Raw genomic sequence first — 26,824 nt, forward strand, 5'->3', positions numbered from 1 at the left:
TGCTGGTGCACTTTGACTCATTTGGCCGCTGAATGAAGATAAAACAATGCTTGTTAAAAGTCACTACAGTTAAAAGACGGGTCTTCTGGACCTCGGTGTGGATCGTCATTCATGGCCTGGATTCAACAACTGATCATTTGGACTTTGTTGGATTTCTGCGTCTGGCTTTGGATTGTAATGACCATCGCCGCTGAGCACGAGAGCTATACTCTTCGCGGACCAACGGACACAGTGAGTAGACCGGTATGTAGCGCAACCAACAATACATGGTCATTTTAAAGTGATGCGCACGCTTTGTTTTTAAAGTTTATCCAATGCATTGGTTCAAACCTGAAGGCCTGATTATAAGAAGTGCACGGGGCGGTCTAGTGATCACTGCTCTCTTGCTCTCTTGCCGCGTCGACCCTCACATGGCGGCGCATCACGAGGATGGTCAGACAGATACTCACATCAGTTATACATCAACAAACCCTGAGGGAGGAGGGATTGCATACAGTCCTGTGTGAGTTATCTGGAGATGCCAATGATCTAGAAGCTCCAGACTGTTCAATTAAGTCTTGAGTTTGTTCACCCTGAGTTAAGCTCTTGTGTGGTGAATGGGGGGGCATTAGCCACCATGGCAACAGGTAAATAAAAGGCAGGGCATCCATTTGAATCCAGTGGATTTAGAGATATTAATGCATGTAAACTATATATGGACCTTGGAGTCTTGTATTCAGTGTTAAGTCGTCATTTACCAGACTGTGATAAAGTGGTGGAATCTGACTGCGTTAGACAACATTACATTTAGAATATATTTGTTCAGTTTTAATCTGACGGGGACAAAACACTGGTGCTGACTGAGGAGGACAAATATAGGTGAAGGTTAAAAACAATATCTCTAGATTAATAGACCTCAGAGACATGATTGTGAACTCCCAATCAGATCCAGTAATAATGGTTTTGGTGACTTAAAGGTTAAAGTACAGTGGATTTTGAATGTTTGTCATCAATTAGGATCTTGGCTCAACAGCGTTCAGGTTGTTTATTTCAGCTCCTTCAACGAATGGAGTGAAGTTAAACGTAGTCACTGAAATGCAGTTAAAACACGTTCACTCTACGCAGCCTATTCAAATAATTCACTTTCAAAACTACGTTTTAAAGCGACTCCTGCTCACTCAGAAATATTAACATATAATTGCTAATATTTTAGGAATTCTGTTCCATCAATCAGAACCGTTTATTGCCATGGTATGTTGAACATACAAGGAATTTGACATGACGGGAAGGTGCTTAACATTTAACAATCAACAACAACAATCAGTGCAAGTAGAAACAAAATAATATTAATATTGGGATATAAAATAAAGTAAGATATAAAATAAAGTGAAACAGAATAAGGATGAAATATAAAATAAAGTGAAATATAAAATAAAATATAAAATAAAGTGCACAAACGAACCGATAACAGGACTGTAAACAACGAACAGATAACAGATAACAGAACTATAAACAAGTAAGATGTGTAGTGTAAAAGTGTCGAGTGAAATACGGATCGAAGGGATGCAGGGGAGTGACCGGTAGGAATTTTTCCTGGGGATGACAGTCGGTGTGGGTCCCGGGCTCTGTTAATGAGCCCGACTGCGGAAGGGAAGAAGCTGTTCATGTGTCGGGAGGTCTTGGTCCTGATGGACCTCAGCCTCCTGCCAGATGGAAGTGGCACAAACAGTTTTTGTCCAGGGTGAGAGGGGTCGGCTACAATCTTTCTTGCTCGCTTCAGGGTCCTTGAAGTGAACAAGTCGTGGAGGGACGACAGATTGCAGCCAATCACCCTCTCAGCAGAGTGGATGATGCGCTGCAGCCTGCCCTTGTCCTTGGCTGTGGCTGCAGCGTACCAGACCGTGATGGAGGAGCAGAGGATGGACTCGATGGCTGTGTAGAAGAGCACCATCATTGTCTTTGGCAGGTTGAATTTCTTCAGCTGCCTCCGGAAGTACATCCTCTGCTGAGCCTTCTTGGTGATGGAGCTGATGTTCAGCTACCACTTGAGGTCCTGGGATATGATGGAGCCCAGGAAGCGGAAGGACTCCACCGCGTCGACGGGGGAGTCACACAGGGTGATAGGGGCTGGTGGGGCTGCGTTCTTCCGGAAATCCACAACCATCTCCACTGTCTTTAGAGCGTTGAGCTCCAAGTTGTTCAGACCGCACCAGTTCACCAGATGATCAGTCTCCCACCTGTAGGCGGACTCATCCCCACCAGAGATGAGTCCAATGAGGGTGGTGTCATCCGCGAACTTAAGGAGCTTGACGGACTGGTGACTGGAGGTGCAGCTGTTGGTGTACAGGGAGAAGAGCAGAGGGGAAAGAACGCAGCCTTGGGGGGAACCGGTGCTGATGGTCCGGGAGGCTGAGACGTGTTTTCCCAGCTTGACGTGCTGCTTTCTGTCAGACAGGAAGTCTGTGATCCACTTGCAGGTGGAGTCGGGCACGTGCAGCTGGGAGAGCTTGTCATGCAGCAAAGACGGGATGATGGTATTGAAGGCAGAGCTGAAGTCCACAAAAAGGATCCTGGCGTAGGTTCCTGGGGAGTCCAGATGCTGGAGGATGAAATGAAGGGCCAAGTTGACTGCGTCGTCTACAGACCTGTTGGCTCTGTAGGCGAACTGCAGGGGGTCCAGGAGTGGGTCGGTGAGGGTTTTTAGGTGGGACAGGACAAGGCGCTCAAAGGACTTCATGACCACAGAGGTCAGGGCGACGGGCCTGTAGTCATTAGGTCCTGTGGTCCTTGGTTTTTTGGGGACGGGGATGATGGTGGAGGCCTTGAAGCAGGCTGGAACGTGGCATGTCTCCAGGGAGGTGTTGAAGATGTCTGTAAACACCGGAGACAGCTGATCAGCACAATGCTTCAGGGTGGAGGGTGAGACAGAGTCCGGGCCGGCTGCTTTGCGGGGGTTCTGTTTTTTAAAAAGCCTGTTGACGTCCCTCTCCAGAATAGAGAGAGTCGTCACTGGGGGTTGGGGGGACACTTGGATGGGTGATACAGAGGCATGGGCCCCTGCCGGGCTGCGGGAGGGGGACCTGGTGGTCTGGGGCTGGTTGACGGGGCTGTGGGGGATGGAGTCAGGGTTGCCCCGTTGTCCATCAAAGCGACAGTAGAACTCGTTCAACTCGTCTGCCAGGCGGAGGTCATTCATGGAGTGTGAGGCCTTTGGCTTGTAATTGGTGATCTGTCTGAGGCCTCTCCAGACAGAAGCAGAGTCGTTTGCTGAGAGCTGGTGTTGAAGTTTCTCAGAGTACAGTCGTTTAGCATCTCTCACCGCCTTGCTAAACCTGTACTTTGACTCTTTATACAAGTCCTTGTTCCCACTCTTAAATGCCTGATCCTTGTGCAGCCTTAGCTGTCTGAGTTCCGCTGTGAACCAGGGTTTGTCGTTGTTATAACTCACCCTGGTGCTTGATGGAACACAGCTGTCCTCACAGAAGCTGATGTATGAAGTCACAGCCTCTGTGTAGTCATCCAGACTGTTGGTAGCAGTCCTGAACACATCCCAGTCTGTACGGTCCAAGCACGCCCGAAGATCCTCCAGAGCCTCACTAGTCCATTTCTTGAATTTCCTCACCACAGGTTTACAGAGCTTGAGTTTCTGCCTGTATGCCTGTCTGCCTGTTCTGCCTGTATGCCTGTATGCAATGAAAACTGAATTCAACTGTGTGCACAGAGTCACAGTGTTTTCTTCTGGGCTGAGGGGGACTTGACTCGTTGTAGTATTCAACTTCAGGAGCTTGATGGACTGGTGCCTGGAGGTGCAGCTGTTGGTGTACAGGGAGCAGAACAGAGGGGAAAGAACACAGTCTTGGGGGGGGAAACCGGTGCTGATGGTCCAAGAGTCTGAGGCATGTTTCCCCATCTTCACGTGCTGCTTCCTGTCAGACAGGAAGTCTGTGATCCACTTGCAGGTGGAGTCGGGCACGTGCAGCTGGAAGAGCTTGTCCTGCAGCAGAGACGGGACGATGGTGTTAAAGGCAGAGGTGAAGGCCACAAACAGGATCCTGAGGAGTCCAGATGCTGGAGGATGAAGTGAAGGGCCATGTTGACTACGTCGTCTCTAGACCTGTTGGCGCTGTAGGCGAACTGCAGGTGTACATGTCGAAAAAAGTCATAGTAGAGTATGTCCAAAAAAGTTATAGTATATTATTTTTGAAAAATCGCATGGTATAGTTTGTTGAACAAAAAGAAAAAAATAGCTCACATGGTACGTCCCAAGTCTCTTATTTTTCCATTTCCTCGATCCTCGCCTGAAGCGGAAGCTGTGCTGGTCCACCATCTTGAAGGGCGTCCCAAAGCTCTTATTTGTGCTCTGAGGAGGTAGGAGCTAGGAAAGATCTCTGAGGAGCCATGAGCGAGGATACACGAGGAACTGCCTTCACAGAAGTCTTTTAACGGCCAGCTCTCCCCCTCGCTGTTCATCAGTAATTAGATTTCGACGCTGCCGATCGGACTGATGTGATATTTCTCAACATCACTGAACTTTCAAACCAGAGTGAAGACAGATCTCAGATGAAACTCAAGTGTATTATTCCCAAGTTCTATATTTTATTTGTTTTCTGATTCACCATCTGGTTAAAATATGTTAATTTTAGGTTTGAAAAACAAAAGGACCACAAAAGGACTTTTTTCATTTATTAGAAAGATTGGTCTTTTCATAAGTTATTTCACCCAATAACTTTTTTTTTTATGGATACAATTAAAGTCAGAGAGTCTGTCTGTCAGCAAGGAACACATATTTCTTCGTTTATAGTCGTTTCCATTCAGTCATGTGAGGTTGATCATCCTGAGCGTCGGGTTTGAAATGAGTTTCATCATTTTAAGCTTCCCTGAAACATTTAGGCGAATACAAACTTCCCGGGTTCAAAAGAAACCACAATCATATTCTGGGTTATTTAATAATGACTTCACAATCAGAATATCAATAAATACAGACGCAAACAAAGAATAATATGACAAACGCATTCTGCCAGTAGAAATCGATCCTGTGCTTATAACGGGACAAGGAACACGGTGTAAATACAGAAAGCAGTTTGTTCAACAGGTAACAGGCTCCAGAAAGGAAACACCTCTACTCTACTCCGGCAGCAACGATAACTGCGTCTTCAGTTTCATTAGTGTCGTTCACATTTAAGCACACAAACATCAAAAGTCTCTCCAGCTCTTAAAGCCGACTAACAGCTGTGATCGTCGGCCGCAGTCATCAGAACCAGACGTCGCTTCACTTGACGCTTCATAAGGAAAGGACGTCTCATTTCTCTAATAACACTTTCTTTCTTGTTTCCTCTCTCCTCGCATGGTTTCCTTGCAGCTCTCGAAGCGTCCCTGGTGGGAGGGACTAAGACGCAAGTGAGGGAAACGTGGATGCAATTAAGAGACTTGGGATGTACCCACAGTATAGTATGTCGAAAAAAAGCCGGTGTTGTAAGTTAAGAGTAGGGTCGAAAAAAGTAGACAAAGTTATAGGTTTGAAAAAAGTAACCCAGAGGTTACCGCCTGGTCAAAACATTACACCTCGCTCTTATATTCAGAAACAGACCCATTGTCCTAAAGCAATTTATCCAAAAACTAGCATTTACCCATTAGCTAGGTTATGTAACGTAACGAGACCTTTGTGTAACATCATGAAGCAGAAGCTGGTTAGTCAGGGATGTAGTTAATCTCTACTTTATTAATAATTACATTTGGAAATGTGATTTTTGAAAGTACTTAAGAACAAATCACATAGCACAAAAAGCCTGGTATGACGACAAGAAAACACTCAAAACTATGGACGAAGCCTTTTCATGATAAAGAGAGAGCTCATTCACACCACGACTTATCCCAGTAAAGCGCCTCAGCAGTTTAACATGTTAATCGATGATACCTCAAAAAGGCATGTGTGTGTGGAGAGAGAGAGAAAAGAAACGTTTGCTCAGTTCACTGAAGCGTTGTGACCCTTCATGCCCAGGCTGTCAGTGAAGTGTGCAGGAAGGATCCAGCGGGGCGAGAGGGAGGCGGCTTCCCCAGAGAGCTCTGGCTGTCTGTTGACTCTCTGTACTCCATTGACTTTTTCATTAACCTCTTATCAAAATGTTTTTCTCTCCCACACTCCACTGACATTAGCCCCACTACTTTTCACCGCCCCCCTAAAACTAAAGAACCTGGTTCAGCTGTTCCACCTTGTGGTCAGAATTGATATCAAGGTGCCCTTAAATCAACATATATATTGGATTTCTCTGTTCTGGCAAATTAAACTCTCCACCAAACCTAAATATTAAGCATTTACTATCAATGTAATTAGTAAGAGGCTTTTTGTTAGTTTTGAAGTGCATTTGCTATCAGACACTTTACATCCAACCCATAACTTTGAATAAGTCTCTTTAAACATGCCACAGAGCCGCGTCTCAGTCAGCATGACATATAGACCGACACCAGGAACCAAACCTGCAAACACATTTCATTTGGTGGTGAAAAGTTCAAACTGGCCAAAATAACTGACGGCCTCTAACTTGTTTTTAATTACTTGCAACCTAGAGGAGCCACAATCAATGTGTTCACTCAGATGCATTCAGAGCTGGGCGCCCAGCGGCCCCTCCTGCTAATGCAAGTACATATTTCACTCCAACTTTAACCCTTAGTGCTAATGTTCCTACTTACAGTAAATTACCAGGAGAGGTTTGCGGGATTTAAATAGGTAATTTCTAAATAAAACGGAAAACAGTCAGCAGTACGTCTTACAGCCTGCGTCAGGGCAGGAGTTTCCAAAACCGTATACCCGTCGAGTACTTAAGAGTGACTCAAAACCTCAAAAGTATCTTTGGCCATTTTCACGTTAAAACTGAAGAAACACACTGCTCTCACTTGTGCAGCTTAAGTACGCATAAACAGCACCCACTAGTGGCGTGAATACTGACCTGAGGTCAGGTATGTTTGGTTGGAGCAGGAATGATGAGCTGATCGGAGGGAAAAGTCAAGAAATGCTGTGAAAGTGCAGCATTAGCAGTAATTTGCAGTTATTTGTGATTTCTTTTGCATGTTACGTCCAGCCTGCTAATTAACACTTTTACTTGAAAAGGCAGTTTTAAATGTATGAACCACAGAGTAGTGGAATGTAAAATAGAACTCCTACCTTGGTGCGACGGTGCAGTTAAAGTTGATGGTCTCTGACTTCAGCAAACATTTTAATAACGAGGTGTTTCACCCTCCAGCACATCGCCGGTTTCCATCCTAAGTGATGATGCGCTATAGCTGATAAGGATCCACTGCTACCTTTCTGACGCTCATCTCTCCAAACCTCCACCTCTCTCTTGTGGAAAATGAACTGGTTCCATCCTCAGACTATCAAGTGATTCAGAGTTGAACTAGTAAAATGAGTAGTGACTTGAAAAACACATTTCAGTGCTGAAGAACTATAAGCGTATATTGTACTAGACGCTGTAATTATCTTGTGTTTTAATGCTCGTATTAACGCCTTTTTCCCCTCCACATCCTGACAGAGTTCACTGATGGACACACTTAAAAAGTTGAATCTTAAATAAAAAGCAACACACACAAATTAAGAATAGACCGTTTAATTATCAAAGTTGTAACTCGTACAATTCCCTGAAGAAAGAATTTCATGATACAAACTGTTAAAGACGGTGTAGCAAAACCATTTCCCCCGTTTTAATCAGTTCATCCATCAGCTGTTCAAAGACCTCATTACAGTGGTTGTATTCAAGAACAATTATTCTTCATTCCATGGAGAACAGAGACGTGGTAACCAAAAGCATGGCGACTCAGGACGACACCAGAAGAAAATAAACAGACAATAATCAAATGTAAAATAATGTGATTTCCATGAGAACAAAAGGAGGCACAACTGTGAAAGTAGTTCCATCCCCCACCAACAAACTCATTTCAACAACATGGCCCGTTTTAAAAGTTGCCAGATCGGCGGTACTGTAGCGACAGACCGAGAGCTCAGAAGTCCTCCTCAGCGTTGCGACTCTTGCAGGTCTTGAGTTGCTTCAGACGCTCCACGCACTCCTCCACGGTGCGCTCGCCGTGGACTTTGTTGTCCCGGGTGCGAACGTTCACGGTGTTGCTGGTCTTCTCCTTCTCTCCCACCACTTTTCACAAGCAGAGAAACATGCGAAGAGAACAAGAAAAAAACAAAAACAAATCAATATCTCCGTGGACAGCGAGGAAGAGATACGGTGAGGTAAAGAGAGGGAACAGAGTGACGGGACGGTGTGTTGCCACTGACCCAGGATGAAGTTGTACTGCGCCAGCTGTGCGTTCCTGATCTTCTTGTTCAGAGTGCAGCTGTGGTCCAGATCCACGTCGGTCATGAAGCCGTTGTTGTGGAACTCCTGCTGGACCTGCCGCATTAACCGGAGAGATGGATAACAGTTAAGTTCATTTTAGAAAATTCTATGGTTTTCAAATGTGGACTAGTTTTTATGGCCGCACTGCACACGCTCAGTTGCGTCTCCTCCAGCGATTCAAGGTCTCCCCTATTTTTCCCGTGGTGAAGAATATTCTTCTGCCAGTATATTTATCATATCATCAACATCACTGTAGAACATGCCACAGACATGGGGAAAAAAAGAAGGTATTTTTAACTCAACACTTCCTGTTTCAAAATAAAAGCTCCTGGCATCTTTCCATGGAAAGAATCTCGCCATGCTAACACGAGGCTTTTATTCTGAAATATTTGTAGAACAAAGTACTGGCTATTAACTGTGGATCGTTAACATTTTCTGCCTAATATGAATATAAATGACATTTATATTAAAGCAGTCAGGAAGGTTGTAAACAAGCCAACAGAGTAGTCAAATGGGTTTGAAGCAAAAAACAAAAGGTGAAAATAAAATGAAAAAGAAATCCATCTAGAGCTCGATCACAACCTGTACGGTCTTCTGGAAAAACATCTTTTGGACCTAAAATTAACAAAGCAGCTCCGTGTGAGAGCTCAGCAATCACTTTGAGTACAACGCCATCAACAGAAATGAAACCTTTTAGAAACATGAACTCTAGTTTGTGCTGCACATGTTCACTACACACTGCTGATACTGTATACATGGAGCATATTACCACTGTGTACAGCATGTACATCAGTACAGCGCTCTGGTTAGACGCTAACCTGCATTCCGTTCTGTGCGCATTGACCATAAAGATGAATCTAATCTAATGTTTGAGGTGAGAATATGAACAAAAAGCAGCTGTGGTCGGTGGTTACCTTCTGAGCGTATTCTTCACAGGTCGGTCCCACGGGTACGACCATCACCTGCTGAGGAGAGAGCCACAGCGGCCTGAAACGCAACACGTTGGGCTGGTTAGCATGTTAATGATCTGGAAATCAGTGGCAGTACTCAGGAGGAGCACTGAAACAAACCCTTTATGTTTCACAACGGATTGTTTACGAACCATTTGCCTCCGTAGTTCTCAGTCAGAATAGCGATCATCCTCTCTACTGATCCCAGGATGGCCCTGTGGATGATCACCGGTCGCTTCTTGTCGTCGCCATCTTGGCTACAAAATTATAAGAAGAACAACAGAGATCGTTTGTATAATCTCCTTTTTAGGATTCATTGTTGTTTTTTTATAACAGTAAACAAAATAAACAGCTTAAAAGATTAAAAGCCTCTGGGGCAGTGCTGCTACTTCACCATAAATGCACAACATATAGTTCCATTCAAGCCAATCCTATTTCCTGCTTTCACATCAGCACTCAATGTTCTCCAGAAGGCAATAACAGTGACTGATTCCTATATGAAACTTCTCTCTTCGATGATGTTCACTTTATTACAATATATTTAATTCAATAAGCGTAGTGCATTTGCAACATCACGAATAATATTCTGCTTCTCTCTCCCCCGTTCCGTGGACGCAGCGGACGAGCTACCTGACAAAGGAGAGGTTGAAGCGGATCGGGAGCTGGAAGTCGAGCTGGATCGTGGCGCACTGATGGTAGCGGCCGATGGCGTCCTTGATCTCGATGTCGATCTGCGGAAGGAAACGACAACGATCAGCGGCGCCCCTCCTGCCGTCTCAACAGTTCAAAGTGCAGCGTTACCGCGGCTCACCTTCGGCCCGTAAAACGCTCCGTCACCGGGGTTGAGGACCCATTTCTCCCCGAAGGCTATCAAGCTGTTCTCCAGTTGCTGTTAAAAGAAGGAAACAGACAGTTTACTGCTTTGTTACAATATCAACGGCGGTGTTTCAGCAAAGCCGTGTATTCAGACCTGACATTTGCTTCATCTGGAACTAATCACTGAACTGAGAAATGTTAACCTCTCAATAATATTTGACGGTTGCTTGAGGGAGTTAATGAGGTGAGGGAAACACGCAGCGAGCTTTGTTCTTGTCACGTTGTTTTCTCTGTGTGTGTGTGTGTATCATTTTCCACCTTTGTGCACGCAAACATTAATCATAATAAGTCAGTGCTGAATATAGGAAATGCTTTTCCTCAGAGAGAAGAGCCCCGATAGGTCAACCGAACAGCTGTAGCACTTACAAGTTCCCAGAATGATCCACAGCTCCAGATAAACATGCAGAGTCTGCAGCAGCACGGTGTCTCTGCTCTATTCTGCCCATCAGCACACTACAGCGTTTAATATTTAAACACTAGATTGATTGTTCATAAAACGACATGTTAAAAATAACTTCTATCATCAGTAATGTTCCTGCAGTTAGGATCGATCACTGAGGACTTTACACAATGACGGTTAACCAGAGAGGGAAACTAAGAGATCTCCTTAAGTGTTAGTACGTAGCAGTTACTACGTACGTAGCAGTTAGTTCGTACGTAGCAGTTCGTTAGTACGTAGCAGTTACTACGTACGTAGCAGTTAGTTCGTACGTAGCAGTTCGTTAGTACGTAGCAGTTCGTTAGTACGTAGCAGTTACTACGTACGTAGCAGTTTGTTAGTACGTGGCAGTTCGTTAGTACGTGGCAGTTCGTTCGTACGTGGCAGGTCGTTCGTACGTGGCAGGTCGTTCGTACGTAGCAGGTCGTTCGTACGTAGCAGTTACTACGTACGTAGCAGTTCGTTAGTACGTAGCAGTTACTACGTACGTAGCAGTTTGTTAGTACGTGGCAGTTCGTTAGTACGTGGCAGTTCGTTCGTACGTGGCAGGTCGTTCGTACGTGGCAGGTCGTTCGTACGTAGCAGGTCGTTCGTACGTAGCAGTTCGTTCGTACGTAGCAGTTCGTTAGTACGTAGCAGGTCGTTCGTACGTAGCAGGTCGTTCGTACGTAGCAGGTCGTTCGTACGTAGCAGGTCGTTCGTACGTAGCAGGTCGTTCGTACGTAGCAGTTCGTTCGTACGTAGAAGGTCGTTCGTACGTAGAAGGTCGTTCGTACGTAGCAGGTCGTTCGTACGTAGCAGTTAGTTCGTACGTAGCAGTTAGTTCGTACGTAGCAGTTAGTTCGTACGTAGCAGGTCGTTCGTACGTAGCAGGTCGTTCGTATGTAGCAGTTAGTTCGTACGTAGCAGTTAGTTCCTGCACGATATCTGGCTCACATGTGACCACTTATTGTCATCTATCAAAGTGGGAATGTGCAGACAGTCCTCTGTGTGTATGTGATTTGTTGGACCCTGAGACCGAATACAAGATGGAGCATTTTCTGTGTTGTCACAAAAAAAGTAATGTAATCAATATGATAAAAAATATATAATAATCAATAAAGGGGATACGACACATGGTTAGCATCACTTCCTATTTCATCTTTGTATTAATGTTCTATGGTGTTTCATTTTAACTTTATTGTCATTACATGAAATTGTGCTTGTTTTGAACTCAACAGTTTGTTCTTTTATTGGCAATCTCTCCGTTTTATATGCGATCCATTCTGATATTTGCTCTGCTAGTTTAATATAATGTGGTTATTTTCTTTACTTAAATTTCACCTTCTTCATATGAGCTTATTTCTCCTTTCCACATCATTCTTTATTATATGAACTCCATCTGTTTATTTATAGGCTCAGTGCTGCTGGATGATCTCCATTTTAATATGTCATACACGAGTCTGACTTTTGTAAATGTAAATATTTTAATCTGGACATAAAGATTAAAAAAGTTCCATATAAATAACATTATTATTGTTAATTGTTTCGCTGTGTCTCTGAACAGTCTCTTCCTTCAGGCTCGTCACTCTAATAAACCGGTCGCTTCATATACTTGTCAATTAATGATTTTACAGATTCAGCTGTTGGACGGGAAGTTGTCCCAAGAGAGCAACACACTGAGTTTCATCTAATATAGAAAACAACACAGCAATAAAGACTCATTATCACTCGCTTTAACTCACTGGCTCTTGTTATTACTTTGTTTGAACACTACCTGAAACTCAGAGCTGATCCACAGAGAGGCAAATACCATTTGGAAGCAGAGGCGGACAGTGACTGCACTGATGTACAGTCTCCGGAGATGGAACCAGCGTTTTCTGCTTCGCAATTGATAGCAGCTCCGCCGAATAAAAATCAATTAAAATATAAATGTTCTCTCCGTCCACAAATCAAACTTCCATTTGCTGCCTGTGAAGTGGCGACAGCATCTTGGTAATGTTACAGATGAGCATCTTAGTTCTCTGTGAGGCCTCGTGATTACCTTCTCTGCTTGGTTCCAGACCTCCGGCTCCCCCAGAAACTTCTCCGGCCGGGTGGAGAGGTTGAGTTTGAAAGTGAACCCGAAGACCTCGTACACAGTGCGCAGGAAGTCCAGGCAGCCCCTGATCTCCTCCTCAATCTGGGGGTGAAAAACAAAATGTGAGATAATTAGCATCATTCACCGATTATGTTGTTTGGTCAGGTATTAACAAAGAATGAAATTACATGATGCAATTAGAAGAATAGGAGAAACTGCTAATCTTATTGGAGATTTAATGTCATGATCGAATATTTCCAGTAGTTGTAGTTGAGAAATTCACTTCTACTGCGGTGAGTCCCAGTAGGGCAATCATGCACTTCCACAAGTTTTAGGCAAGCAGCTTAGATGTGAAAACACAAGCGGTACAACGGGAACATAAAAACACAGAAGACACTGACAACAAACCGTGAGCTACCGTCTGCATGAAATGATTATAAACGAGAGAGCAAAGACTCTCCTCCTGCAGTTTGCTTTCAATTTGGTAAATCACAAATGACGGTAACGGCACAAGCAGTACTTTCCAGCAGCTGCTGCAGTCAAACACTTTTTATTTGTGTACAAAGCGCAATAAAAAAAAAACTAATGCAATCTACTGCTGATAAAGAGAGAGGGGGGTGGGGGCTCCTGGCTGCAAGTTGTGGGGTCCTGGAGAGCCCCCCCCCCACTTAACCTGAGAGCGTGATAGACTGGCCACCGGCTACACCACCTGAATGTATTCAATGAACTGTACCAGCCAGACACTGATTTACAGAGAGCCTTCACTAACAGGCTTCTTCAAACGGCCACAGATTCTTCTCCACTCGTCAGGAAACTGGGATCGTCTCCCACTGGGTGCTCCATTTTCTTCTCAACATTGTTTCACTTGCTTTGAAGTCTTTTTATGTTGGAAATAAATCTGGGGTAGTTTGATTTACTGGATAATAGTGTGTTTTGTATGCTTATTATAGCTTCTAAAAAAATGTTATAGGGCAGCGCAACGTTAGCCACAAACGTCGTGAACGGAATGCTTAAAGTGTCTCCATTGATGCACCAGACTTCAGTTTAACAGTGTCAGCATACCGTTTGACACAAGTCGTGGTCCATTGAGCTCGACTGACCCCGCTAACCCGGCTAAATGAACTAGCATGTTATAGCTTTGCACAAGCCAACACGTTCCGGGTTAAAGCTGGGCGTGTGCGGGCAGTAGACATAAACAGCTGCTTGGGTCACAGGACGTTGTGAAAGGATGTCGCATACCGAACGGAACGATACTAACACAGGTATTGTTACAACCCTACCATTAAGTCAAATCCACTGCCATCAGGCAGTTCTTTGCCATCACACTCGTGTGACACCAAAAATGTGTGAACTTGAGCCGAGTAATGCCGGTGCGTCAGTGCAGCGCTCACCTGGTCCATGGTGCAGAAGATGTGAGCGTCGTCCTGCTGGAAGCGGCGGACCCGGGTCAGGCCCGTCAGGGCCCCCGACAGCTCGTTCCTGTGCAGGACGCCGAAGTCGGCCATGCGAATGGGCAACTCTCTCCAGGAGCGCGGCCGGTGATCGAACATCAGACTGCAGCCAAACAGACCGGCATTGTGAAAAGAAAGAAAACCACACAAAGCACAAACTGTCTACTTCGACCTTGAGTTATCACAATGACTGAAATTTGCTCTGCTGCTTCAATACTGCCTTTAAAGTTTGATTTAACATCCGACACTTTGACAGAATGCGTTTGCATTCTCCCGTTTCTGTATTATCTCCAGAGGGGCTGCCAGCGCGGACGGCACAAAGATTGGAACAGTAAAAAAAAAAAGGAGATAAAAGGTTTGAATACAAAGAGCTGCAGTCTGGCTCTTTACACTGCAATGCAGCATTCAGCAGGAAACTGAACTGGGTCATTCAACAACTGAAAACATGGCCAGAGCATCAGTCCATTACAAGAGGAGCGGAGCGGTGCCACGATCGGTTGTAGTGCTGAAATATGAAGCTATTTCATAAAGCCAAACCCCGTATGAATCTATTTAAGTGTGGTAACAGAGTGCTGGGAGGTTGTCCCCGTTTGCCACGGCACTGTGGTTAACTGAATAATGCACCGAGCTGAACGGGGGCCAGACTGACACCAAAACAGTCGCATATAAGAACATTGTTGTGAGTGAGTGGGTTCAAACTTGAGGTAGTTGCATTATTAATGTCATTAGTTAGTCATTAATGTTGCATCACGCACCCGACAACCTGAACTGTTACCAGTCTATATAGTCCAGTCCTGTCGGCTTTAGAAAACTCCCTCTAGTGGACTGAAAAGGCAATCGTTACCAAAAGGTTTAATGCAGTTAGTGATGTCACAATATGACATTTCGATATCAAGATTATTGTCAATATATCACGGTGGTTTCATGGTATTCACGATTATTAACCAGAACACTTCTAACAGGCCTGTAGCTAGTGATCGAAAAATATTTATTTATCATCATTTCCTTCTACTTTGCTTAAATCATCTATAGCTGTGATTTGTATAAATACACACAATTCAAAATGATTAGGAAATAAAAGATTGTATTTTTCTTGATAACATAAATCTCGTCATTAGAAGTTTTAATTATATATTACAAGCTCCTTAGAGCTAGTGTAAGGACGTTAATATCTGTTATATATTGCTATGAAAACATCTCCTTTAAAACAACCGTATTCATGTTTCTCATCTAAACTACATTTAAGTAAGCAGTAAGGAAACTATCGGCAGATCACAGGACTCTCTGGTTATTTCTTTGTATTTAAAAACACACTGCCGATTTAAGGCACTTTGTTTTACTGCTGTAAGCTGTCAGCAGGAGGTCCCGCTACGCACGCGCACTGCTCACTTCAGGCCGTGTGGCCCTGGTGCTACAGAGGTGGTCGTACTTTTCCTCTACACTTCTCGTTCATTCTTGTCTAGTTCATCGCTGCAAATAAAAAAGCGTACTTTTAAAAACAGCTCGGAGAGCGAGAGGAAGAGGAGGCCTCACCAATGTCCCGGGCAGTTCATGGGTTTGAGGGCGAAGGTCTCCTTCTCGACCTCGAAGGAGAACATGTTCTCGCTGTAGTGCTGCCAGTGGCCGGAGGTCTGCCACAGCTTGCTGTTGTAGATGTTGGGCGTCACCACCTCCTGGAAACCCCTCTTCCTGTACTCGCTCTGCCAAAAGACGGAAAGCAAGGTTTATCTCACCGACACGTTTCCACTGAGACGGAGTTACTAGCATCTCAAGCAACTCTGCTTCACCATGCTCACAACTACAAACAGCTGGTAACTGATGAATAGAGCACATCTTCTGGAACATACGGAACTCAGCGAGCGGACGCTGGGCTTTTGAACAAGCTGACTTCCTCTGAGAAAGCTTTAACAGCTGCATATTCACAGTTCACATGATGAAAAGGGATCTGGGGTGAACTGAAAGGAAAAGCTAGTCATGTTTATAGTGCTTTAATGCACCTTGAGTTGGCCTTTTTGTCTGATATCAATTTTTAAATACAAGAAAAAGGCTGATGGTGATAAGAAAATGAGATCGGCTAATATATTTCAAATCCCTGCAGTCATTAAACGCTTCACACATCTGGAAGTGGTTTGTTGCCTGTGCAGGCTGATCTGTTTCATAAACACATCGCATTACTCCTCATCACATCAAAGGGAAATTGATTTCAATGTGCAAGACAGTCTGATCGATTTTGTGGCTGAGGTGAATTTTGAGATGTTTTTCACTGCTGTCAATCACGTCTATTTTAAGATGTCGGAGGAGAAGGTCCGGATAGGACTTTGATTGCATGTGCACATGTGTATGATTGGGAAGTGAACCTATGACATTTTACATGCAAGACTTGATTCATTAGCCCTGAACTCATCAGTTTAAAGATCATGACATGAAATATAAAAGAAATACAGCACTTAAAGTGATGTAAAACTGCAGCGATATGTCTTGTGTTGTATAAAACCACTAATATCGAACGGGTCGACTAAAGGTCAAAATGGGTTCTTCCCTTTTCCCCAGGCCTCCCTGCCAATTTAAACTCTCCTTTCTTGTGTCTTGAAGTTCAGAGTGAGCTCACAGCGATTACCTGCCGTGGGTCACACAGTTTGTCTTACTCTGATGAACTCGATCAGGGTGTTGTAGATGAAGGCCCCCTTAGGCAAGAAGAAGCAGCTCCCTGGACTCAGGTCGTGGAAGAAGAACAAGTCCTGCTCCTGAATTTAACAAAAAAAGAAATAAAGCTTTGTTAGCGTGACGGAAAACAAAAGGAAAGAGCCACCACTCAGGCCCAACTGGTTTTTAATATGAAATAATGCAACAGCACTGCACTGTGCCGTCTCCTGCTCGGATCACTTTTCCACACATATTATTATTATTATTATCATTATACTGAATGAATGGCAACAACACACACATACCCTGAACTGTGAATTCCCGTTCAACAATAGAGTCACAGATTACTTTTAGGAACGAAGAGTGAGTCATTCTGATTGAATGCAGCTCTACAACATGGGTTCATTTTACCATCACTCAAAGCCCAGAATGGGTATTATTTTATATCGCTATTCACAGTATTTCTCTCTAGATTAATATGTGACTGGACAGATTTCTAACAACTGATATTTTCTGAGGCATTTACCTGAAATGTAAAAACAGTAAAAAAAAAAAAAAAAAAAAAAAAATGTACTTGTTGTCCACGAAGGTTTTTGTTACTATCAGGAGTGCAATGTTTTCAGACTGTTCAGAGTTTGACTATCACGTCTGTTGAGAAGGTGCGGTGACTTGGTTACATCAGACACACAACCCCTGACTCTTATGCTTTAGAAGCATTCCACCCGTATTTCATAACCTCCCTTTGTACGAGCGGAACCTGGAGGAGACCGTTTCACAATCACTACGGAGACAAACTCCTTTTTTCTCAGCGAAAGCTTCTTCACTTTTCAGCTCATACCCGGCCCAGTTTGCGGTGATCTCTGTTCTTGGCTTCCTCCTGAATCTTCTCCCACTCCTTCAGCATTTTGGGGTCAGGGAAGGAGATTCCGTAGATCCTCTGGAGGGTTTCCATGTCCGCCTTACCCTCCCAGTACGTAGACGAATTCTAGCAGAGCCAGACGGCAAACACAAAACAGGAATATGTGAGCTTTCATCAGTCTTTTGGGTCCATCGAATCCCTGGAGAATAAAACATGGCGGTGCCTATACTGTCGCTGCAGATTTATGAGCGCCGCTGCTAAAATTTCACACGATCATCGATATATTCTCTGCTCTCCCGCTTTACCCAGAGGCGGGGCTTAGCCTCTGGACAAACACACAGAGCGGAGGAGAGAAGGGAAGATAACATTGGCGGTATGATGATATGCTAATGTGATGAGGGATTCAGTGTTTTTAGTCCAAAGTCCAAATAGTCCAAATAATATTGGGTTAAAAACAGACGCTGATGCTGTTTTGCACTCATTGTTCCAAGTGACGTTTGCTGGAAGTAATGTAGCCCCGGTGTGTTGTATGTGGACTGCTCACTGCTGCCAGACTTCATTCAAAATCGGTCTTTTATCTGCTACATTGATCGTCAGCAACGGGCCATATGTTAACTTAGAAAGAGGCAATTTCTCCTCTGATCAATTTGCCATGCAGTTAACACACCAGATCTCAGCTCCTGGCGTTCTTCACCACCGTTTTGGAAGGTGGAAACAAACGGAGTAGCAGGCAAACCAGCTTTAAAAGTGATGCAACTTCCTTTTTTTTTTTTTTAAATAAGTGCTGTGGATTTATTTTATGCCGATGTGAAGAGTGGCTCATGTGGATTTTGGAAAGTAGCCTAACTGATAAATATTCAAATCAACTTTAAAGTGTCAAATTTGAGAACGGAATTTGCTGCTTCTTCCAGCACTCTTTCTAAATGACGCACATTAGTTGGGAAATTGGTGAATGTTTCTTTATGGCGTTGAGCTCTCGGGGTCTCCGTACAATCGTGCCTACCGGCAGACCTTCGGGGCACAGACTACAGTACTTGAAATGCTTCCTGGTTAAATCAACAAGAAATCCTCTTTCACACTAACAGCAGGTTTGCTGTACTTGACGCATGGCGGGAAAACAAACTGCTCACCTTGTGGATCTTCAGGGCCTTGATTTTTCCTGTATGTCTCACATGGGGCCCGCGACACAAGTCAATTAGGGGACCACACCTGAAATGCAGAACATTTAGAAGTGTTGAGCATTTATTAAAATACAGAGGACACACGTTGTGTTTAGGATAAAGCTAGCAATACTCTCTGAATACTATATTTCCGTCTTTGTTATCAAATCCTATAAAAAAAGAGCAAAACCAAAGACACTTTACTCCCTCAGCACTTTACCTTTCCCCGAACCCGTTTGTGACAATACTGAAGACGTAAATCTTAAAAACAAGTCACAAACACATGATTTAATGCTTTAACAAGGTTCGATCATTCTCTTCGTACAGCTGGGAACTCGTTTTTGACAAACATTGCCCAAATAGAAGTAAAACGTTTGTTGGGGGCTATTTTCAGTCGCAAATTTGGTGCGTTAGTGGTTTTTTTATTACATCATGACGGGATTGAATCATAATATAATACAGTGCCCATGTTCATGGTAATGGTTGAGGCCTATCACACTCGTCAGTAGCGTCAATGAATTTGTGGTTTTGGTAATTTAATGGGATTTGTTGTTTGCTGCAAAAATATAGAATACCAACAGAAAAATGAAAACTTCGACATGCAGGGCGCCAGGACTCACCTGTACACGGTGGTGGTGGGAGTGGTGACCTTCTCATTCAGAATGCGGCACTTGAACTTGTTGTACTGTAAAGAAGAAGACGTGGTTTTACAGTTCAGTTACTCCTTTGATGTTTTTCATTGTAGGTGGGTTGTTTTTTTTTGGGGGGGGGGGATTTTGTTTGGGTTTTCAAATACCTTGAACATTTCCAACAGAGTTTCCTTCTTTATCTCCAACCTCTCGAACGGCTGCTTCTCCTTGATAATTTTCTTGCACAAGGTCTCCAGACACGGATAGTCGTTGCTCGATACGCCCCTGTCAGAAAACACGGTACATCACATCCAGTGACGACCTTCCTGAGTCCAACATTCATATGCAAAGTGCACTCAATGCTAAATTTAGGCTGCCAGTGTATTTAGAGGGCATCATGGGTGTGCACAAACAATAAGCTGCGCGGTCGGACCTTTTGTTCACCAATGTAATTCTTTGACTTGCAGAAACTGATAACCTCAGCGGCGCACGGGCAAACAGTTAAAGGTCCTTGGCTTCAGGGCTTGCGCAATGTCAAAATATCCTTCGTCTCCGAGAATCCATTAGCATAAATTGACTTCATTAAGGAGATTGTAGAATTAATTAGACAGCACTCCTCACGCTCTCCTGCAGCCTGAAGCGGGAGAAATGCATCCGTTTCAGGGAAAGGTCAAGTGTAAAAGTTGTTTACGGAGAGGAAGTGTTGAAAATGTTCAGAGGGTGTCTCAACACGCTCTCAAAGCTTCCCAGAAGTAATCTCTAGTTCTGTGTTATGAATAGATTTTAGGTTTTCCAATCCTGTGGGCAAATATGGGAAGACGTGATCTCAAATCCACACCCGAGAAAAATCTGGCTCGACCGCATTCGTGCCGTTACAATAAAACCTGTTTTGATACCGGTTTCAGATGCTGAATCAAACCGACGGTCATTAAACTTGACACACACACACACACAATAACACAGAAAGCTGGCTAACAAAACTAACTATACAGAGGAATCTGAACAAAAAGCCGGCGTGGCTCACTCGCTGCTCTCCAGGAACATGTCGTAGTAGAAGCCGCTCTCGATGGGGGGGCCGTAGCAGAGGCAGCCTCCGTACACCCTCTCCATGGCTTCTCCCAAGATGTGGGCGCTGGAGTGCCAGTAAACCTAAAACATACAAAAAATACATATATATATCACCCAGATTAGTCAAACTAGCAATGCAGTCCGTCCGTAACAAGAATACAAAGTATGACTGCGCCGGGAAATTAAGATTGTTGACCTTCGGGTCTGTGCAGACCTATGAGACTTTGGATTCACTCACTTCGACTGACCTCTTCTTCAGGTGAAAACATTCAGCACATTGTATCGACAACGAAGCTGAAATTGGGCTTTTAATTTAGGAACAAGTCTCGTTATTCTCCCAGGGACCAGTCGCTGACACTTTTATGACAAGACGTGATTGCAGCAGTGTTTTACGTTCTCACGTCTCCTCTCCGTGTCTCTGTGTCTCAGACACTTAGTAAATCACAGAGCTCGGAGCTTTACTATTGATTGTAAACGCCTCATTCATCACTTTGACCTTGCCGGCCCTAACTACATACTAATAAGGCTGAATGAACTCTGCAAGATGCTGTGTGCCGTGGAGTAACCACACGTCTTTGGATTTTTGGCAGTGTTCAGTGAATTTAACAGACTTTCCCTTGACAAAAAAGAAATTAATATTTTGATCTAATCTAAAAATCTTGTATTTTGTGTGTAACTGTACTCAACATAACATAGCCTCCAAGATAGTACCATCAGAGAGCAATTAAAATATATCAACTGACATTGCAGAGTTAAAACAGTGGCAGGCAGCACGTTGAGCATTTACTACTGAAACAATGAGTGCTATTCTGCAGAGCAGTGCATCAGCCAGAGGTGTGTGCTGTGTGTGATGTTCTATTTGTGAACTTTGTAAACTAGTTTGCTCTTAATTGTTTGTAGTGTACTGGAATGTTTTAAGATCTTCTTGCCCAGGGACTGCAGATACATATTTTCTATAAAGCTAAATCTGGCGTGTCGTGTAATTCACTGCGTTACTGACGACGAGCACACAATCAATTTAGCCTGCTTCATCAGCTCTATTTATTGGCTTAAATATAATGATCAAAACAATAATATAAGTTACTCATTATTGACCGTTTAGATATCAGATTCATGTATATCGTGCATCCCTAAGAAGCACTGATTCAGACCAGGGAAGAGGTTGACTTACAGCTTGAGCCTCCTCATCATCAAACTTGAGCAACTGAAGGCTGCAGTCTTCCTCCAACGGTCTGTCCAGGTCCCACACGCCGTTGTTCACCTTAGCAATCACCGTGCTGTCGGCGAGGCCTTGACTGGACGAAAAAAACAGGACGATATTCCACATCAGATGAATGTGCAGATGCACAAAAACGGCCACGATAGTTTGGCATCGTAATGGCAAGAACAAGTTGAACAGATAAATGGGTCAAAAACATCTTCTGTAACATCCCCTACAGCTAAAATATTAGAACATGGCATTAGATTGGAATTATTTTTAGAAATGATTAAGAGAAACCTGAGATAGTAACTGCTCTGTATTTGAATGAAGTTAAGAGTATTTATGAACAAGATTTGAAAAATTCCACAAAACAACTACGGTAGAATGACAGGCAATAAATGATATACCGACACAATCAGCGGCGTTTTGCCATCATGTACGGTCACCACCAGACCTATGATAGACGTAGCTTGACTGGTCTTACAAGGTACCGTAGGAGGAGGCAGAGGAGGCAAAGGGTCACAGAAGGTTAAAAACCAGTGAGCACAGTGCACTGTCCTCACAGAGACATTACAGAGGCGCGTCTGGAGTCGATGCTTTTAAGTGATGTAAAGTAAAGCAGCATCCCGTCTTATAATGATGGTGATGGAGCTGCTTGAATTCCCCTGCGTTTACTGTGCAGTCAGACATTTAATCTCTTGTTAACACAGTCTTGGCACAGGTTGTATATTGGACCATGTTGGTGGGGAGATCATTCTCAGACTATCCAAAAGTTTCCACAGCATTTCTTATGTCTTTGTGGACGGTCTGAGGTTGACGGGTGTCAAATGACTGTTTTCATAATGTGGGCATTGTGAAGCCTTTGGAGACTGTAGCGATGATTACGGGCTGCACAAATAAACTTGACAGCTAGTCATTGGGAATTAAATTCATGTAACACCCTTGAGGTTTTCTTTAATTTTTCTGTGCTACATAAAAGCGAGGGGGGGGGCGGCAACAACAGCTACAGCGATCCCATAATCACACTGACCTGATTCCACTGGCCACCTGGTATGGCGTGGTCTTCCAGGACTCCACGTCCACCACCTTTCCGTCGGGCAGAGTCACCTTGATGGCTCGGCTGTTCTTCGCAGCCCTCTCCGCCATCAGCGCGTCGTGCTCCGCTTTCAGCTGAGCGTAGAGCGTGAGGCGCTCATCGATGTACTGGGGTGCTGGCGTTAGCTAAACGGAAAAAAAAAAAAAAAAGAAGGTGTGAGTAAATGGAGAACAGTGGAAAATGCTGTCACTGTATATACATTTCATTGGGTACTAATATGCGTAACTCTTAAAGCTAGGGTTAGTAATCTTGAGAAACTAGCAAGAGTAAACTAGATTTTTATTAATTATCCATATCGAAAAACCCAGCCCAGTTTTGCTAACTCTTTTCCAATGAAAATAGCTAATAGCACAAGTTGTGAAAACACTGACAGCCCGTCCCGTCGCGCCTCCCTCCAAAGCCACGCCCCCACAATCATCATTATGAACATAAACAAGGAACATGGCTACTGTTAGCACTCACAGCTGTTAAGCTAGCGGAAGAGTACGGTGAAGGACAATGAGTGCGCGGACAGAATGCACAAGCTTGTAGGTAGGCACCCCGTCAAATCATTTCATTCAGGTCGAATGAAATGATTAACCTGTTACCACTCCAGTAAGATTTGCCTAGAACGCCTATCCAAGGCATACATTGAAAGCTGTTCTTGAACCATTTGGAGTACATGCATGGTTTTGGTCTCTTTTGAAAGGTAACACTGAAGTTTCTTCCCCAACAGTCAGAATCACTGTAAGTGCTGCTGGCATTGAGTAATAGATGTTGGAACACACTGAAATAGAAGGTTTTTATTTCCGCATGGATATTTTCTTGCTAACAGATGCCTGAAGATGACTATAGCTGGACATGTTAGCTGGAAAACACAATGGGACCGCAGCATGAAGCCTTACCTAGGCCAAGTTCAAATTGGATAACAATACCACAGAAAATGAATATTTTACGTGCTTTACTGAGAGCATGTCTAGGCGCTTTCCATGAAAACCCATTTGGTGACCCATGGTCACACACCTAGGCTGTGTAGAAATGTGTATTCATAATCCAATCTAAAGCTTAATTATGTCAATATTTAATTATCTACAAGGTTAATTAACCGTTATTTACTTTCACAAATCCTTCAGAATTCTCAATGACCACACTTTGCACTTAATGCACGGACATAGAGACCTGACTCGCGGTTTCAACAGTCACTTCCATGGTCTGCCTCTAAGTCCACCCCCTGAATCTGCATATCGTTATTTTTGGTAATTTCGTAAAGCGCCTCTGTTTACATGCGAACGGGAGTTACGTTGGAAAATAGATCGCTAGTTAGCATATCTGCCGGCTAATTCAAAATGTCCGTGGGTATTTATGGACGTAATAATGTGTTTTGGACTCAGTATTTTACTGGATTCGATAGTCTGGACCTTTGACAATCTAACAAGACCGTTTTTGTCTGACTTTTATGGATGGGGGAAATACTATGACGCATAATTGGTGATATTTCAACTGCTTGTTTTTGGGTTGGTGGTCTGACAGAGGCGTTGAGTGTACCTGCTGTTGTGATGGTATCTTGAACTGGTTTGCATAAATTGAATTACAAGAATCTTAGCTTTCTAAAAAAATATCGCATTAGTACCTACCTTTTACATAGCAGTTCTGTACATTACACAGAGGTACACTAAACACTCTGACGGCGGGCCGTCGGAGTGGTAACAGATGGCAGGTTATTTCTGGTGTCAGGGCTTTTGATTCATTGATTGCTCTCAGGACGTAATTAGACTTTCAACAAATAATAAAAAACAGGTTTCTGAAGAAGATTAATACCAGCCCTAACTTCACTGCTACTTGAAAGTCTATGTCAACTGCACATCAAACTATGATCCACAAGGCATTTTAGGCAGTTGAGATGAATCTTTTTGTGAAATGAAGTATTTTCTTTGTCTACCCACCATCTTTTTATCTGTTCAGCTGGCCTCATCTTCAACTTTGTGAAATTATATAATGATACCTCACATTTACGGTTTGTGTTTTAGATTGCTGAGATATTTTCCATTCAGAAACTCAAACTTGTATCCGTGCTTGGTCTATCTCGACGTGATGACATTGTTTGCACAGATTTCCAGGTGCAATGCTTTAAAAGGTCAGTGTTCTACCACATTAAATGTTTTGACGATACTAGTATTTGATCAAAAAGCTAGCTCAACAACCATGAAGCCAATGGGTGGCTGCTTATATATGTGAGCATGCAATGATATCTATGATTAGGCCTACAGTTCTTGTAAACAAGACATTAGCATCTACACACTTCTGATGCTTCATTTAAGTTAGCAACTCACCTCAGATCTGCTCCCAGAATCCCCCACAGCACTTTTAGCTTTCTTCTTTCCTCCATCTTTAACGCTTTCACCTCCCCCCTGTCCAAAATGATGGAAAATGTTAAAAGAACTTTTATCAAGAATTAAGTTGATGAAAGACAACTTTAGACACAGTTTCATAGTTATCAGAAACTACAGTTTACAAAAAGATGGGAGAGATGCACAACTACACTATGCTTGATATAACAATAGTAGCATAAACAGATAACATTAGACACAAACACATTATATATACTATAAGAAAATGTGTGATTGTAAAGAGCCCTTCCTTTTTGGTAGTTACATAGCCTACAATACAGAGCAGTTAGATCATGTGCAAGATCTCACACAAGTGATCCAATTAAAAAAGTATAAATATAAGGTCGACACTAAATTGTAACACATAATAGGGTTATTATAAGAAATATGTGGGAGTAATAACTTACAGACCCGTTTTTAAGAGGAGAGAGTTTAGTCAATCAGATTAGTTCATTGGGTGAGTCCAGATTAAAAAAGGGAACATAAGTGATTAACGCAAGTTAAGTATTGGCCTAGCATGGGTGTAAACCTACCGAGAAGAATGCTCAGAATGAAGAGTAGGGTTTGGCGTGAGACATTCTCCAGAACTATACCTGCGACACCTAAGTTACATCAGCCAAACCAAACTCGCCAACCAGGCTCGCTCAATTGCAATGTGGCTGATAAAACAGATTAAAACAAAAGATGAAACTGAGCTTCCTTTTGGGTGAAGCCAAAATAACATTATCTAGCTAGCTACCAGGTTAGCACCGCATTGCTTGTGGTTAAATGACAGCATGACACTGACTACAGGCTAGGCTAGCTATTAGCTCGCTGATATGACTTGAATGTAGCCGGTTACAAAACGCAAGCATTACCTTTTTTTTCTCTTTCAGCTTCAATTCGCTCATTTTCTCCACGACAGCCTGGTCAGCCATAACAAGTGAAAAGTTAACTCACTTTAAGAGATACCTTCTGCTAATCTTGGAAGTGCTGTAAACAGGCAGAGTCGCTGGGTGAGGGCTGATGACGTTGCCCGGATATTGCGATTCTGATGCAATATCGCAGTAGGCGGGGCTTCGTCTGACAGAGTACAACATCAGCCGGTTTCCTAATTACATTACCTCCTAAACCTGTTTTATGAAGTCAATTAATTAAACCTGTGTTCATTAGTCTTTGGACATCAAAAATATGCCATGGAAATTGTGAAGGGTGCTCAGTGTTTATAATAAGGGCAAGAAATACTGGAGTCATGAAGAATCATCACCATCTGCCAATAATAAATAGAAATAAATAATATTCTGTAAACATGTTTCAATATCTGGTATTTGGAATTTCATGTTGAGTTAACAGTTAATTTTTCTGTCAACTTTCTTTGAACTTTCCAATGTCTTCTCCACACATTCTTTTTATTTCTTTATTTGTTATTTGTTTCTTTATTTTCGTTGGTATAATAGTATATACTTTAATATATATGAGGACCGGGAGACCTTTTTGGAAGCAAACAGTTTCTTCAGAAAGTGCACTTTTCCCAAGTTGTCTGTGCACACTTGACAGATTTTCTGTGTGAAGGAAAGAGGGTAAGCAGGGGACTTTTATCTATCGATATCTGGACTCTCTTTCATTTCTTGGTTCGTAGTGCTCTTGCACAACATGGTTCCTGACAGTACAGGTATACTCTGAAATGGAACTGTTTGGAAATATGAAGCAAGCCAGCCTTACGTTTCTTT

The 26,824-nt window shown here is 43.2% G+C and overlaps 1 protein-coding gene across 1 annotated transcript; it reads right to left on the minus strand.

Annotated features, from left to right (window-relative positions):
• Positions 1-7,564: 7,564 nt before the first annotated feature.
• Positions 7,565-26,116, minus strand: tars1 (threonyl-tRNA synthetase 1). The gene is made up of 19 exons (XM_079161932.1): positions 25,973-26,116; positions 25,059-25,136; positions 22,684-22,874; positions 21,624-21,747; positions 20,409-20,533; positions 19,552-19,669; positions 19,376-19,440; positions 18,726-18,804; positions 17,575-17,721; positions 16,739-16,837; positions 15,627-15,793; positions 14,034-14,196; positions 12,607-12,744; positions 10,080-10,157; positions 9,899-9,999; positions 9,421-9,525; positions 9,233-9,305; positions 8,258-8,372; positions 7,565-8,120 (listed from the first exon to the last, which is right to left on the minus strand). Exons 1-19 carry the CDS (start codon positions 26,030-26,032, stop codon positions 7,972-7,974), a joined length of 2,175 nt encoding a protein of 724 aa, XP_079018058.1. The 5' UTR covers positions 26,033-26,116; the 3' UTR covers positions 7,565-7,971.
• Positions 26,117-26,824: the final 708 nt, after the last annotated feature.

The sequence above is a fragment of the Pholis gunnellus genome, assembly GCF_910591455.1.
Source record: "Pholis gunnellus genome assembly, chromosome: 6".
In the NCBI taxonomy this organism is placed as follows: domain Eukaryota; kingdom Metazoa; phylum Chordata; class Actinopteri; order Perciformes; family Pholidae; genus Pholis; species Pholis gunnellus.